Genomic DNA, 16594 nt, shown 5'->3' on the forward strand with positions numbered 1-16594 from the left:
TCATCCTGGCCCGGAATTCCCTGGGATCAGAGCAGCACTCGAGCCTTTAAATGGATTTCAGGAGGGGACAATTGAGCAGCTGGGGCTGGAAATTGCTCTCCCGATGCCTGGAGCTGAGGCAGGGCATGAGCAGGTGTGAAAAACACCAATCTCATGTTTATTAAAATTTTTAAACAGTTTAATGATAATAAAATGGTTATAAAAGTAGTAATGTAATTAGAGTAATAATAATTTGGACAATTTGGATTAGGATAATACGAGACAATATAAACAAAGAGTTAATAAAAAACAAATAAAAACAAAGAGTTACAGACAGTCTGGGTTCTTTTTTCTGGGCAAAATAAGCCCAAAAGGCCCCACGTTAACAGAGGATTAACCCTTAAAGCCACAGCCTGTTGCACATTCACACACATCATCCATGGGGCATCAATTCCATCACACACAGGATTCTGTCTGGGCAGGGTCAGCTCCTGCCTCTGGATCCTGACAGAGCCTTCAGGGATGAGCGAGGCAGGAAGAAGTTCATTTTTTCTGATAAGGGAACAATAAATTCTCTTTCTCTGAAAGATTTCGGTGTCCTGTGGCTGCTATCGGGCGCGAGTACCTCATTCCTTTCTTTAAAACAATATCCCACGTGCACAGTTCAAATTTTAACTCCAAAATTCCATTTTAACCACAAAACTCCATTTCCCACCCTGTTAAAACGTTCACACAGCGCTGCTAATCAACAGAACGGGACACAGACAGCGAATATCGGCCTGGATCCATCGGATCTGCGCTTTCCACAGCGGGGCAGCAGCACCATCTGCTGAGGGAGCGCGGAGCTGCCGCGCCGGGCAGGGCAAGGCTGCCGCTCTCGTTTTTGGGGGAAAAATCCTCTTTGCCCTGGATTTCTCTCCTGGGAAGCTGAGAAGCCTCAGAGAAAAAGGAAAACAGAAAAAAGAAAAAGAATTATCTGATTGCTGCTCCTGTGTTCTGCTGCTTTGGAACGTGGTTGGAGATTGTTTGTCCAACATGGGAATTGTTTTAACTTAATGACCAATCACGGTCAGGCTGGGTCAGACTCTGGAAAGAGTCTTTCCTCTTCCTCTTCCTTTTCCTCTTCATCTTCCTCTTCCTTTTCCTTTTCCTTTCCTCATTTTCCTCCTTTTCCTTTTCCTCCTTTTCCTTTTCCTTTTCCTTTTCCTTTTCCTTTTCCTTTTCCTTTTCCTCCTTTTCTTTTTCCTTTTCCTTTTCCTTTTCCTTTTCCTTTTCCTTTTCCTTTTCCTCTTCCTCTTCCTTTTCCTTTTCATCCTTTTACTCCTTTTCCTCTGCAGTCTTCCTTTCTTTTTCTTTTTCCTTTCCTTTTTCCTTTTCCTTTTCCTTTTCCCCTTTTTCCTTTTCCTTTCCTTTTTCCTTTCCTGCTTTCGTTTCGTTTTCTTTTCGTTTCGTCTTTCGTTTTCGTTTTCGTTTTCCTTTTCCTTTTCCTTTTCCTTTTCCTTTTCCTTTTCCTTTTCCTTTTCCTTTCCCCTTTCAGGACCTGGGACAGCTCCGGCCCCGCCCCTCGCCGCCGTTGGGCGTGTCCCGTGCGTCGCTGGGCGTGTCCTGTGCGTCGCTGGGCGTGTCCCGTGCGTCGATGGGCGTGTCCCGTGCGTCACTGGGCGTGTCCCTGTGCCCGCTATAACAGCGCATGCGCAGCCGCCCCCCTCAGCAGCCGGTCCAACATGGCGGCGGTGCGGGCCCTGCGCGGGGCCGTGAACGGCGCCGGGCCCGGCGGGCCCCGCGAGCAGGCGGCGGCTCTGACCCGCGATTTCCTGTCCCAGCCGCGCCTCAGTGAGTGCAGGGCGACCCGGGGGGGCTGTGGGAGGGGGGATCCGTCCGCCTCGGAGGCCCCGGGCCCGCCAGGCCGCAGCGCCTGGATCGCCCACCCCCTCAGAGCAGCCTGGGCTCGGGCTGTAATTAACACCGTAATTAATTAACCCGGCTCGATGGGGACGCCTGTCCCGTGTCCCTCCCGAAAAGCCGGGGTTTGTTCCGGGAGCTGGAAGTGGTGGCGATGGGAGTCTGTATTTAAGGGTGAATTGAGAAATCGGGTGAAAAAGGGGAAATGCGGGGCTTTGGTAAAATCCTTTTCTGGCAGCGCAGTGGGGAGAAATCAGAATGTGTGAAGGTGTTTTTCTGGCTGCAATTACATAAAATGGCTTTACCTGTGCCCTCCATAGCGCCGGACCTGCAGGGGGCTGCCCAGCAGCTCCTGGGTCCCGGATCCTTTGGGAATCTTGGCCCAGTTTGGAAGCCAAACCCAGCGCTGCAGTTCCAGGTCTTTACCCCGGAGCAGAGGCTGCTGGCAGGGCTGGAGCCAGGGTCACTGCAGGATTTTCCATGGAGATTCTGGATTTTCCCTGAACTGGGAAAATGGGAAGTGTTCCGGGCTGCTTTTGGTTTGCCCTGGCGCTGCCTGAGGGGCTGTTTGAGGAAGGAGAGCTCATGAGACAGTCACGGGGTGAAACGCCTCACTCAGGCTCAGCTTTTCCACGTGAAATGCCTCACTCAGGCTCAGCTTTATCATTGCCTATATCCCACTCCCGTTCCCAATCCCATTCCCAAATCCTGGTTCTCAGTTGCATTCTTGGTTATTCCAGCCCCATTCCCTGTATCCCAATATCCCATTCCTGTTCCCAGTTCCATTCCTGATTATCCCAGCCCCATTCCCTGTTACTAATTCCATTCCCTATAGCCCAGTTCCCATTCCTGGTTCCTAATCCCATTCCTGATTATCCCAGTTCCCATTCCCTATATCCCAGTCCTGTTCCCAGTCCTATTCCCTGGTGCTGTTTCCAATCCTTTTCCCAGTTCCCATTCCCTATATCCTGCTTCCCCATTCCCCATTTCCTGTGTCTCATTCCTGTCCCCGTTCCCAGTCCCATTCCTTGTTCCTGTCCCCGTTCCCAGTCCCATTCCTTGTTCCTGTCCCCGTTCCCAGTCCCGTTCCTTGTTCCTGTCCCCGTTCCCAGTCCCGTTCCTTGTTCCTGTCCCCGTTCCCAGTCCCTTTCCTTGTTCCCGTCCCCGTTCTCAGTCCCATTCCTTGTTCCTGTCCCCGTTCCCAATCCCATTCCCTGTTCCTGTCCCTGTTCCCATTCCCAATCCCACCCCCTCTGCCCCTGAGCTGTCTCCTCCTCCCGGCTGATCCCGTGTGCCTCTCCCTGCTCAGGCCCAGCAGAGATTGGGGCCAGGGCTCTGTCTCGGTGTGCTCAGGAGGATGGGAGGGCTAAAGCTGAGCTTAGGGGTTAAGCCTGGCTCTGCTGAGCCGGAGCAGTTTGGTCATTGCTGGTCAGGGCTGACCTTGCAGCAGTTCCAGCTGTTCTATTGCAGTGCTGACACCTGGGGAGGCCCTGGTGCTTCCCAGCTGGGCTCTGGTGCTTCCCTGCTGGGATTTGGGATCCTGGCTGGGCTCTGGTGCTTCCCTGCTGGGATTTGGGATCCTGGCTGGGCTCTGGGTGGCCCCACGGTCCCATTTCCCCTCCTGGGAAGGGCTGAGGAACAGCCCCAGCTGCTCCTCGTGGCTCTGAGGGAGCTCTGAGTCAGGATTGCCTCCCTGGGGTCAGCTGATGCTTTTTCCCTGAGCCAACGGCAAAATCCTCCCTTGGAATCACAGAATCATGGAATGGTTTGGGTTGGAAGGGACCTAAAGCCACCCAGTGCCACCCCTGCCATGGGGACACCTTCTGCTGTGCCAGGGTGCCCCAAGACCCCTCCAGCCTGAGCAGGGAATTCCTGTCGTGGGGAAGAAACACTGGGATCACCTCCAAGAGCAGGAAAAGTGTTCTAAGAATTCCTGTAATGGGGAATAAGCACTTGGATTGTGTCAGTGTCACCTCCAGGAGCAGGAAAAGTGCTCCATGACTTCATATCATGGAGAATAAATACTGGAATCATGTTGGAGTTACCTCCAGGGAGCAGGAAAAATGCTCCAAGAATTCCTGTCTTGGAGAGGGAAACATCAATTTCACATCAGTGTCATCTCCAGGAGCAGGAAAAATGCTCCAAGAATTCCTGTCCTGGAGAGGGAAACATGGATTTCACATCAGTGTCAGCTCTAGGAGCAGGAAAAATGCTCCATGAATTCCTGTAATGGGGAATAAACACTGGGATCACCTCCAGGAGCAGGAAAAGTGCTCCATGAATTCCTGTTGTGGAGAATAAACACTGGGATCATCTCCAGGAGCAGAAAAAATGCTCCATGAATTCCTGTCATGAAGAGGGAAACACAGATTTCACATCAGTGTCAGCTCTAGGAGCAAGAAAAATGCTCCATGAATTCCTGTAATGGGGAATAAACACTGGGATTGTGTCAGTGTCACCTCCAGGAGCAGGAAGAATGCTCCATGAATTTCTGTCATGGAGACTAAACAGTGGGATCACCTGCAGGGAGCAGGAAAAATGCTGGACACCCAATCCTGTCCCTAATCCTTCCTGTGGAGTTCCTAATAAACAGAAATCAGGCCCCAAATCTGAGCCTGGTGCTAGGGATGGAATGGGAAGGGATGGAGTGGGGTGTGGGATGTGGGAAGGGATGGAGTGGGGTGTGGGATGTGGGAAGGGATGGAGTGGGGTGTGGGATGTGGGAAGGGATGGAGTGGGGTGTGGGATGTTGCTGAGGAAGTGCCTGACTCCTGCCCTGTGTTTTTTGCAGCTTACAAAACCGTGTCAGGTGTGAATGGGCCCCTGGTTATCCTGGACCAGGTTAAGGTAAATTCTCAGCTGTTCATGGAGATTTTGGAGGGAGAGTTGCCAGGAAAAGCTGGGAAAGGTAAAATCCACCTGCTGGGAAGTTCTCCAGAGCCAGCTGGGTACACATCTGACTGCTGGGATGAATGGGAGTGGGAAGTTCCTCTAAGGCAGGAGGAAAGGGAGAGTCTTGGAGAAAGAAAGGAAGCAGAGTTCGAGTTTTTCCAAACCCCAGGAAGCAGAGTTCGAGTTTTACCAAACCCCAGGAAGCAGAGTTCGAGTTTTACCAAACCCCAGGAAGCAGAGTTTGAGTTTTACCAAACCCCAGGAAGCAGAGTTTGAGTTTTACCAAACCCCAGGAAGCAGAGTTTGAGTTTTACCAAACCCCAGGAAGCAGAGTTTGAGTTTCCAACCCCGAAGCAGTTTGAGTTTTACCAAACCCAGGAAGCAGAGTTTGAGTTTTACCAAACCCCAGGAAGCAGAGTTTGAGTTTTACCAAACCCCAGGAAGCAGAGTTTGAGTTTTACCAAGCCCCTGGAAGCAGAGTTTGAGTTTTCCAAGCCTCTGGAAGCAGAGTTTGAGTTTTACAAACCCCTGGAATGCTGATGAAATTCCAAGCTGAAATTAAGCTGTTTGCTTTGTTCCCAACCTTTCTGTTTCCACATCAGTGCTCTGGAAAAGGAAGCTGTGGATACTCCTGGCTTCTTTTCAGGCAAAGCTGCTGCAGGTTTTTCTTCTTGTGCAGAAGCCTTTCTGCCAACATTTGGAGATTTTTTTAACTGGGTCTTTCTGCCAACATTTGGAGATTTTTTAACTGATTCTGGCATCTCCAACCATCCAAATATTCCCATGAAAATGACTTTATCTTGAGAGATTTAATATCCTGGGCAGGATTTGGTTCTGATGATAAAACTATTCTTAAAAACTGAGTAGTTTTTAATCAACCAGGCTGGGAGCTGGTGATTTTTGTTTCTTGGCAGGATTTTAACACCTTCCCTCCTCCCCGTGCCCCCTCAGTTCCCCAGGTACGCCGAGATCGTGCACCTGACCCTGCCCGACGGCACCAGGAGGAGCGGGCAGGTGCTGGAAGTCAGTGGCTCCAAAGCTGTGGTTCAGGTAGGAGCAGGAAGCTCTTTTCCCATCATTAATTGATCAGGATCAGCCCCAAACCAAATCAAACCTGTCTGGAGATGGGGTCTTTTTCAGTGGAAACAACAAATCACCTGCTTGCTCCAAGTGCAGGTGGCATCAATAATTTTAGGAGATTTCTGACTCTTCACAGTGACATTTTTGTTTCCATCCCCTCTGGATGTCTTTCCACCCCCCCTGGATTTCTTTCCACCCCACTGGATTCCTTTGCTGCTGGATTCAAGGAATCCCCTGGAATTTGCAGTGTTGGGTTCCAGATCAGCCCTGTGCTGAGTGGGTGCTGGTATTTCTCCTCCAAAGCTGTTTCTTATTCACGTGGTTGCATCTGAAGGACTTGGCAGGGGGGAAACACTTGAGATCAAAGGAATTGATAGAATTCAGGAATTTTTTTTAAAGCTGGGTTTTGTGGTGTTTTCTGCTCTCCAGAGCAGCTCCTGCTTTGTGCCCTGAGGCTGCAGGTGAAGCAGCATTCAGGAGTTACTCTGTGAAGCACAACACTCCTGTCCTGTGGTTTATTTTGATTTTTCCTGCTGCATTTGCAGGTGTTTGAAGGCACTTCAGGGATTGATGCCAAGAAAACCTCGTGTGAGTTCACCGGGGACATCCTGCGAACCCCGGTCTCGGAGGACATGCTTGGTGAGGATTTACCTGTGGATTTATCCAAAACTACCTGCTTCTCACAATAATTTGTGAACAGATTTATCCAAAATTGCCTGCTTTTCACAATAATTCTCATTTTTATTGCTGTTTCCTATAGGCAGAGTGTTCAATGGGTCAGGAAAACCCATAGACAGAGGTCCCATTGTCTTGGCTGAGGATTTCCTGGACATTATGGGTTTGTTCTTAATCCTTTTCTGAGGGGGAGTAAAGGCAAACCTGGAGGGTTTCAGCTTTCTGAATTTGTATATTTAAACACAAGAACTAACTTTGTTATGTATTAGAACACAAGATCTAACTTGGGAGAGGCTTCATCTCATTTTTGAGTCTGTGTATGGCACCAAATTCTAATTAAATTACCCAAGTGCAGGGAGATGAGGGAGCAGAAAATTTTCTGCAATGTTTGAAAGATGCTCTTTGTTATTTGTAGACTTAATTCTACAACACCTAAAGGTGAAATGCTGATAACCTGGCAGAGTTTAAAATCATTTTTACCACTGACAGGAACATTTAACAGCAGAGTCTTGAAAGGTCAGGTGTGACCTAAAGATTTGTTGGTGTCACAGTGGGGTTTGTACCCATTTATCAGGGTTTTTGATAGAGCTCCCAGCATGTCCAGGGAGTAACATTGTGTTCTCTCCAAAATTCCCACAGGCCAGCCAATCAACCCCCAGTGTCGGATCTATCCCGAGGAAATGATCCAGACTGGGATTTCTGCCATAGATGGCATGAACAGTATTGCCAGGGGCCAGAAAATCCCCATTTTCTCAGCTGCTGGGCTGCCCCACAACGAGGTGAGGCCTCAGAGCTGCTCTAAACCTGGTGGGAGCCAAAACTAAGTTTAATCTTGGCTGTGGGACAGCATCAGGTGCAAACCCTGGGATGTTTCTTGCCTAGATTGCAGCTCAGATCTGTCGCCAGGCTGGCTTGGTGAAGAAATCCAAAGATGTGATGGATTACAGCGAGGAGAACTTTGCCATTGTCTTTGCTGCCATGGGGGTGAGCCCACAGAGCTGGGGGAAGGTGGGGCTGGAGGAATCAGAGAGATTCTGAGAGCGGCTGAGGCCTGAGCAGCTTTTTTGTGTGTGGAGTTAAAGAATGGGTGAAAATCCCTGAGTCTGGAATCTGCCTCTGGCACAGAGAAACTGTGGCTGCCCCACCCCTGGAAGTGTCCAGGGCTGGATGAGGCTTGGAGCACCCTGGGATAGTGGGAGGTGTCCCTGCCCATGGCACTGGAGGGGATTTTGGGGTCCCGTCCCACCCAAACCATTCCAACAAAGTGTGGCTGATCAGGATGAACTATCTCAGACTTGATCTCCAGCCTGGAATTGCAGAAGTTCCTCACTCTGGCAGAGAGGAACCTGATGGATGGAGATCTTTGCTGTGGGTTATTAATGAGCTCATCAGCCCTTAATTGGATGGGAAATGTGCCAGGCTGAGCCCAGCACTGTGCTTTAGGTGAACATGGAAACCGCTCGGTTCTTCAAGTCGGACTTTGAGGAGAACGGCTCCATGGACAACGTGTGCCTGTTCCTGAACCTGGCCAACGACCCCACGTGAGTGCCACTCCCTCAGGGGGGCAGGACAAACACCTGGGGGTGGGTGGAGCCTTCAGGGGGGTTTGTGCAGGTGCCACTTGTGGGCTGGGGCTTTGTGGCAGCAATGTTGCAGGTGAAATGCTGCTGGAGCTGCAGGTGCAGTGCTGGTGGAGCTCTGGGTGAAATTCTCCTGGAGAATTCTCCTCCAGGTGCAGTGGTGCTCCTGCAACTAAAATGCTGCTCCAGGTGCAATGCTGCTGCTGCAGCTGCAAGCTGGTGCAGCTCAAGGTTCTATGCTGCTGCTGCAGCTAAAATGCTTCTCCAGGTGCAGCTGCAGGTGCAATGCTGGAGCTACAGCTAAAATGCTGCTCCAGGTGCAGAGTTGGAGCTGCAGGTGCAATGCTGGTGCAGTTCCATGTGCTGTGCTGCTGTTGCAGCTAAAATACTGCTCCAGGTGCAGCTGAAGGTGCAGTGCTGGAGCTGCAGCTAAAATGTTGCTCCAGGTGTAATGCTGATGCTGCAGGTGCAGTGCTGCTGCAGCTAAAATGCAGCTCCAGTTGCAATGGTGCTGGAGCTCCAGGTGCAGTGGTGCTTCTGCAGCTAAAATGCTGCTCCAGGTGCAGCTGCAGGGGCAGTGCAGGAGCTGCAGGTGGTGCCTGGCAGCCCCGTGTGGCTCCCAGGTGTCCCTGCAGGTGACAGCAGTTTTTGTTGCAGCATCGAGCGCATCATCACGCCCCGGCTGGCGCTGACCACGGCAGAGTTCCTGGCCTACCAGTGTGAGAAGCACGTGCTGGTCATCCTGACAGACATGAGCTCCTATGCTGAGGCTCTCAGAGAGGTGTGTGCTCGTTAAGGTGTTAATTAGTGGGTGTGTTGGCAGAAAGGGGTGAGGCAGTGAGGTGAGGAGCCAAGCTCGAGCTGTTGGAATTAATGTTCATTGGGATGGTTGGGAGCAGCCAGTGAGGGTTTGAGCTGATCCTTGGCTGGCTGGGATTTATTTCCCAGGTGGCAATTCCACCCCTGGAAGTGTTCAAGGCCAGGTTGGAGAGGGCTTGGAGCAGCCTGGGACACTGGGAGGTGTTCCTGCCATGGCAGGGGTGGGTCTGGATGATATTTAAGTTTCTTTCCAACCCAAAGCACCCCATCATTCCATGAATGAGCAGTTTGATACCCTGATTCTGGATTTGCCTTGTCCTGTCCCACGTGGCTGTGCTGACAAACACCTGAGGGAGTGTCATGGTTTGATGCTGGCAATGCCAGTGCCCCCTGAAAATATATTCAAGACAAATCTGCCATTCCTCTCATAACCTAAAACTATTTAAGGGAATTAACACAGCGTTACTTTCTAACACAACACATATAATATTCATTTGAATATTTGCCGAAAACTAATCATAAAATAGTCTTTTTTTCACACTGGGAATGTTGTTGTGGCTTCCCCAGGTGTCAGCAGCTCGGGAGGAGGTGCCTGGGCGCCGTGGCTTCCCTGGCTACATGTACACTGACCTGGCCACCATCTACGAGCGAGCCGGGCGCGTGGAGGGCAGGAACGGCTCCATCACCCAGATCCCCATCCTCACCATGCCCAACGACGGTGAGGCCCCTGGGGGGGCCGTGCCCTGAATCCCCTGGGGGGGCCGTGCCCTGAATCCCCGCGGGGGGCCGTGCCCTGGGATCCCCCGGTTGGGTGCCATGCCTGGGATCCCCCGGTGGGGGGCCGTGCCCTGGGATCCCCCGGTGGGGGGCCGTGCCCCGGGATCCCCCGGGGGGTGCCGTGCCCCGGGATCCCCCAGGGGGTGCCGTGCCCCGAACCCCCGGGGGGTGCCGTGCCCCGGAATCCCCCGGGGGTGCCGTGCCTGGAATCCCTGTGGGGCCGTGCCCTGGAATCACCGGAGGGGGCTGTGCCCCAAATCCCTGCGGGGCTGGAGGAGGCTCCTATTTCAAGTCATAGCCAGGGGCCTCCCAAGCAGTCCTGGGGCCTTTGGATCTCCTTCCTATTCCAGGTTTTGGCTCCTTTCTGCTAAAAATGCTTTGCCCTTTGAGGGCGCAGGCTTGGTGCTCATCCAAGAGCACTTGGGATTTGTGGAGGGAATAATTACTGAAGTCACCTGGCAACAAAAAGCTGCAGCTCAGTGCTAACATGAAATTTTTCAGCCCTTTTATGTCCAAAACTTTTTTTTCCCCCACAGATATTACTCATCCCATCCCTGACTTGACTGGATACATCACTGAGGGACAGATCTATGTGGACAGACAGCTGCACAACAGGCAGGTGTGTGCCTAGCTGCTCTCAAGGTGCTCAGGGTTATTCTGATTTTTAAGGATTCCTGTTCATTTTGGGTGTTTTCCCCCAGATTTACCCCCCCATCAACGTCCTGCCCTCCCTGTCCCGGCTGATGAAGTCGGCCATCGGCGAGGGGATGACCAGGAAGGACCACGCAGATGTGTCCAACCAGCTGGTGGGTACAGAGCCCCCTTGGATCAGTCCTGGGATCCAGAACATTCCTGAGGCTGCTTTAATTAAGCCTTGGCTGAGTGTTCAGGGAGAGGTTTTGAGTTTGAAGAGGAATTGTGGATGGTTAGAGAGGAGGGAACAGCCGAGCTGGGGGTGTTCACCTGGAGAGAGCTCAGAGCCCCTTGCAGGGCCTGAAAGGGCTCCAGGAGAGCTGGGGAGGGACTGGGGATGAGGGACAGGACACAGGGAATGGCTCCCACTGCCAGAGGGCACGGATGGATGGGATATTGGGGAGGAATTCCTGGCTGGAATTGCCAGAGGAGCACCAGGAGAGCAGGGGAGGGACTGAGGATCAGGGAAGGAGGGACAGGACACAGAGAGCAGGGCTGGATGGGAGATTGGGAATTGGGAATTCCTGGCTGTGAGGAGCTGGAATTGCCAGAGGAGCACCAGGAGAGCAGGGGAGGGACTGGGGATGAAGGAAGGAGGGACAGGACACAGGGAATGGCTCCCACTGCCAGAGGGCAGGGATGGATGGGATATTAGGGAGGAATTCCTGGCTGGAATTGCCAGAGGAGCACCAGGAGAGCAGGGGAGGGACTAAAGATGAGGGATGGAGGGACAGGAACACAGGGAATGGCTCCCACTGCCAGAGGACAGGGATGGATGGGATATTGGGGAGGAATTCCTGGCTGGAATTCTCAGAGGAGCTGTGGGATTTTTTTAGGGGGAAGGTAGAATTGAATTGTTACACAGGAAACAAGGTTTTCATTTGAAAAGCCACCCTGGTGCTTACTAAAATAACAATGCAGCCACACAAACCCCTAGCCCACAAAACACTGAGGGTGGTCATTTATAAAGCATTTGTAAAAGATTGCTGCAGCAGTTGTCCAAGAGACAGCACTACAGTTAATCTTATTTTAAAACACCTGCATCCCTGCAGTGCCAGGTTGGGATGAGCTGGGCCAGAGGGGGGTGGCAGGGGTGGGGTGAGGTGAGGTTTGAGGGCCCTCCCTGAGCCCCCTCCCCTCCCAGTACGCCTGCTACGCCATCGGCAAGGACGTGCAGGCCATGAAGGCCGTGGTGGGCGAGGAAGCCCTGACCTCGGACGACCTGCTGTACCTGGAGTTCCTGCAGAAGTTTGAGAAGAACTTCATCGCTCAGGGTAAGGCTGGCAGCAGCTCCCAGCAGGGCAGGGCTGGGGCCAGGGCGTTCCCTGTGCCACTCCCTGCCCCACGTGGCCCCGGGCTGTCCCCGCAGGGCCCTACGAGAACCGCACGGTGTTCGAGACCCTGGACATCGGCTGGCAGCTGCTCAGGATCTTCCCCAAGGAGATGCTCAAGAGGATCCCCCAGAGCACGCTGGCTGAGTTCTACCCTCGGGATGCCAAGCACTAGCCTGGCTCCCTCGTGCCCCTGCTCTGTGGTTTGGTTTCCTTTTCCATGTGTTGGTGTTTCCCTGTCGCCCTCCCAGCTCCGCCCAGCAGCAGGTGACACTTGTGGCAGTGTTCCCACTGAGAGCAGTTTGGAAAAATATCCCTTCTCCCCCAGCTTGCATCTCCAGGAGGGTGCTCTGAAAATGTGCAATAGCCACCACGAGGTTTGGCCTTTGGTGGGGTTCTCAAGGCTGAGCTTGACCAGAAATTGCGAACCTTCACTTTGAAACCGTGGGTTAGAAAAACGTGACTTGCAGGGCAACATTCCTTGGTGAAAAATGCAGGTTTTTAACCAGGGCTGCACATTCTGCAAAGTTTGTGTGAACTGAGGTTGTGGAGGTGACACTGGGGACTTCCCCACCAGCAAAGGTGGAAAAGTCCTTGTCCTTTCAGAGGACAAAGGCCACTGAGGTGCTACCTGAAATGAGCAGGGTAAAGCTTAATTATTGAATTGCAGGTTTTAAATTGAAGTTTGCAGAGTAAATTTCTTCCTTCACCCTTTTTTGGTTGGATTCTGGAGATGCCAAACAGAACCAGCAGCTGAGTCTGGGCTCAGTGTCACCACAGCTAGTCAAGGCTTTGTGCTGCTGCTAAGGGGGATCCTGAGAGCTGAAACCAACCTAAAACCTGGCCTAGCTCTGCTGGTGTGAGCTCAGCTTTTAAAGCGTGGCCTGTACACGCAAGGCAACAGGAGTTCATAAAAAAGGCAGCTTTTCATGTGAGAAAGGATCTTTCCAACCTGCTCCAGGTGTGCTGGGCCCGTGCCGTGGCTGGAGCTGTTGTGGTTTGCACTCCAGGCACGGATTTGCCTCAGCATTCCCAAACTCTGCAGTCCTGGCTGGGCAATTCCGTGTTGTTCCTTTTCCAGCGGGTTCAGCCGAGGCTCTGGGCTCTCTGCTGCTGCTGCTGGCACAATTCCATGCTTTTTCCAGGCTTTCCTGTAGTCTGAGCTCAGCAGAGCATGTTGCACCTCCCTGCAGTGTCTGGGAAGGTGCTAACATGACTGGAACGTGCTAATTCCAGCTTTCCCTGACGTCTCCATGTGCAGTTCTCTGGTTTGTTCCGTGTTCTCTGTGGCTGCAGCAGCAACTCTATTCCAGTGCATTCCACCCAAAGCTGTGTCCAGTCTCTTTTTCCTGAGGCCAGGATGGGAGGGCAGAAGCCTTGGCATGAAAACACTTCAATGTAGAGAATCTCTAAATAAATTAAATATGGAAGGTGTTGAACAAACGGGAGCTTTGGTGGTTCTGGGGGTGAAAATTCACTTGGGCTGTTCAGCAGGGTGTTCCTGTCCCAGCTCCAGTGTGGATTAAGGGTCACTGGAGCCACCCCCACACTGTGCCTGGAGCTGGTGGCTGAGGAGGAGGAGGGTGTGACCTTCAGCCTCAGTCACGGGGAAAGGCTTTGCAGGAATGTGATCCCTCTGTCCTCACCTCGCTCCCTCTGCTGGGGGAAGGAGTTTGGAAACCTTAAGCTCCTGGAAGATGAGCTCTAGGCCCAGCTTTGGCTGGGATTTTGGATGTGATCAGCAGTGGGATGGGGGGCAGTCAGTGAGCCCTTCATCACCCCTGGGCAGGGTCAGGCTTAGGACAGACCCAGTCCCAGGTGGGGACAGCCTGAGCCTGCACAGGGCCCTGCAAACCCTGGAATGGGCAAACCTGGAATGGCCTGGGCAAACCTAGGAGTGGGCAAACCTGGAATGAACAAACCAAACCCTGGAATGGGCAAACCAGGAATGGCCTCGGCAAACCCAGGAATGAACAAAAGCAGGAATGGCCAAGTCAAAACTGGGAATGAACAAAACTGGGAATGAGGAAACCAAATCCAGGAATGGCAAATGTGGGAATGAACAAACCCAAGAATGGGCAGAACCAGGAATGAACAAAACGAGGAATGACCAAAGTAAAGCCAAGAATGGCAAACTTGGGAATGGGCAAGGCCAGGAGTGACAGACCTGGGAATCAACAACCCAAACCCAGGAACTGCAAAACCAGGAATGAGCAAAACCAGGAATGAACAAATCAAACCTGGGAATGGAAAATGCAGGAATGAACAAAACTGGGAATGAGCAAAGCACACCTGGGAATGGCAAATCCAGGAATGAACAAACCAAACCCAGGAATGACAAACCCCAAATCAACAACCCAAATCCAGGAATGACCAAACCAAACCCAGGAATGGAAAATGTGGGAATGAGCAAAGCACACCTGGGAATGGCAAACCCAGGAATGAACAAATCAAACCCAGGAATGGAAAATTTGGGAATGAACAAACCACGCCCAGGAATGAACAAAACTAGGAATGACAAAGCAAAGCCAGGAATGGCAAACCTGGGCCAAATCAACAACCCAAACCCAGGAATGACCAAACCAAACCCAGGAATGGAAAATGTGGGAATGAGCCAAAGCACACCTGGGAATGGCAAACCCAGGAATGAACAAACCAAACCTGGGAATGACAAACCCCAAATCAACAACCCAAATCCAGGAGTGTCAAACCCAGGAATGACCAACCCAACCCCAGGAATTGCAGACCTCTGCAGGTTTCCTCTCTCCACAGCCCCTGGGGCTCAGCACAGCACTGCTCATCCCCCGCGCTGCTCCGTGCCGAGGGACGAACAAAGGCTTTGGGCCTGTCCGTCTGTCCCTGGCAGCGCTGTGACAGCTCCTGGCACGGCTCTGTCGCGGCTGGGGACAGGGGACAGCAGGTACCGGCTCAAAGGGCCGTGCTGCTCTCCCAGCTGCCGCTGCCCGGCGTTTCCAGGCCGGCCGCTTTTTGAATTCAGATTTTTTGATCCCATAATGAGTAACGAGCACCGCCCGGGGGCTCAGCCGAGCGATGGCAGCCGGTGCCTGCCACGGGCACACGCCAGCTGTCCCCTGGCTGCGGAGGGAGGGGACAGCCCGGGCGGGTCCCTCCTGCCCCGGGGGCTCCGGGCCGGTGGCAGATGCGAGGCAGGGCCAGCACCAGGCTGGTGGGCAGAGCGGCCGGGGCTCATTTGCACATCAAAAGCGGCTTTTGCTCCCCAAACCCGGCCCTGCCAGCGCGGCGTGGCTCCGTCCGATTCCCCGTCCCGGGCAGCGCCGCGGAGGGGCTGGGGCTGGGTTCGGGGTTGGGGTGGGTTCGGGGTTGGGGTTGGAGTTGAAGTTGGGGTTGGGTTTGGGGCTGTATTCGGGTTTGGGTTCGGGTTTGGGGTTGGGATTGGGGCTGGGTTCGGGTTTGGGGTTGGGTTTGGGGTTAGGTTTGAGTTTGGGGCTGTATTCGGGTTTGGGGTTGGGTTTGGGGCTGGGTTCGGGTTTGGGTTTGCGTTCGGGGTTGGGGCTGGGTTCGGGTTTGGGTTTGCGTTCGGGTTTGGGTTCGGGGTTGGGGCTGGGTTCGGACTCGGGTTTGCGGTTGAGGCTGGGGCTGAGTTCGGGTTCGGGTTTGGTGCTGGCTCTGCCCTGCTCACAGCCAGACACGCGTGCGGTGCCACCGGCGCGTTTAAAGGAGATGCAAATCGGCTTTTCTCCGTGCCGGGGCTCATTTGCATACGCTCATTAGCCTAACGACCGCAGCAGCTGGAGCGGGGCTGGAGCAGAGCAGGGACCCCCGGCCAGGGGGATGCTCTGCCTGGGCTCCTTCTCCCTTTTGCCCCCCAAAAACCAGCCCGGCTGCCTCAGTCCCTGGTCGTGCTGAGCCTGCCCCCGAGGGAGCTCTGAAGGATTTTCCCCTGGGATTATCCGGCCTTGCTGCTCCTTCCTGCTCTCTCCTGCAGGAGCAGGGTCCCTGCTGTCCTGGGGCTCTCCCAGGACAGGACCAGTTCACATTCTGGGGCTCTCCAAGGACAGGACCAGTTCACATCCTGGGCTCTCCAAGGACAGGACCAGTTCACATCCTGGCCTCTCCCAGTACAGGACCAGTTCACATTATGGGGCTCTCCAAGGACAGGACCAGTTTCCATCCTGGGCTCTCCCAGGACAGGACCAGTTCACATTCTGGGGCTCTCCCAGGACAGGACCAGTTCACATTCTGGGGCTCTCCCAGGACAGGACCAGTTCCCATCCTGGGCTCTCCCCTGCCAGGTTTGTGCCAGGCTGGCACAGCCCAGCTGCAGCTTCAGGAGGGGTTTGCTGGAAAAGGGGCAGGACTCTCTCCTGCCTTTCAGGAGAAGCAGTCCAGGACCCTCAGGGCTGGGATTTTGGGTCTCCAGGGATGAGGTTTTGGCTTCCCTGGGGGGTGTTTGTGCCCTCAGGGTCCTGCTGTCCCTCCTGGCCCTGCCCTCGCTGCTCCCGGTGCTCCTGCGGCTGTGACCTCGGAGGGACAGGGACATCCCCGGGCAGAACTGGGAGCTCAGAGCTCTCCTTGGCTGCATTCCTGGCAAGAAAGGGGGGGCAAGGGCTGGGCTGCACCCCCAGCTGGGTTGGGGTGACAGGAGGGACCCTCAGGGCACAAAGCCCTCACGGGGATTTCCTGTCCCTTCCCTCCCCAGCAGTTCCAAAAGAAACTAAAATAAATAAAGTCTAAAAATCAATTTCCCTCACACCTGGGGCAGCAGGAGTACAGCCAAATTTCCCTGGAAAGCAGCAGCAGGTGCCAGGTGCCTTTTTGGGGTGCCCAGATCCACCCCCTGCCCCATGGGTGCAGCCAGAATGAGCAGCAGTTCCTGAAATTGGA

At 53.5% G+C, this 16594-nt stretch overlaps 1 protein-coding gene across 1 annotated transcript; it reads left to right on the plus strand.

Annotated features, from left to right (window-relative positions):
• The first annotated feature begins 1665 nt into the window (after positions 1–1665).
• On the plus strand, positions 1666–13158 carry ATP6V1B2 (ATPase H+ transporting V1 subunit B2). The gene is made up of 14 exons (XM_050982956.1): positions 1666–1812; positions 4673–4728; positions 5725–5823; positions 6399–6492; positions 6614–6691; positions 7168–7307; positions 7411–7512; positions 7972–8069; positions 8766–8889; positions 9495–9645; positions 10241–10323; positions 10406–10510; positions 11542–11671; positions 11767–13158. Exons 1-14 carry the CDS (start codon positions 1704–1706, stop codon positions 11901–11903), a joined length of 1506 nt encoding a protein of 501 aa, XP_050838913.1. The 5' UTR covers positions 1666–1703; the 3' UTR covers positions 11904–13158.
• Positions 13159–16594: the final 3436 nt, after the last annotated feature.

This window comes from Serinus canaria, chromosome 22 (assembly GCF_022539315.1).
Source record: "Serinus canaria isolate serCan28SL12 chromosome 22, serCan2020, whole genome shotgun sequence".
NCBI lineage: Eukaryota > Metazoa > Chordata > Aves > Passeriformes > Fringillidae > Serinus > Serinus canaria.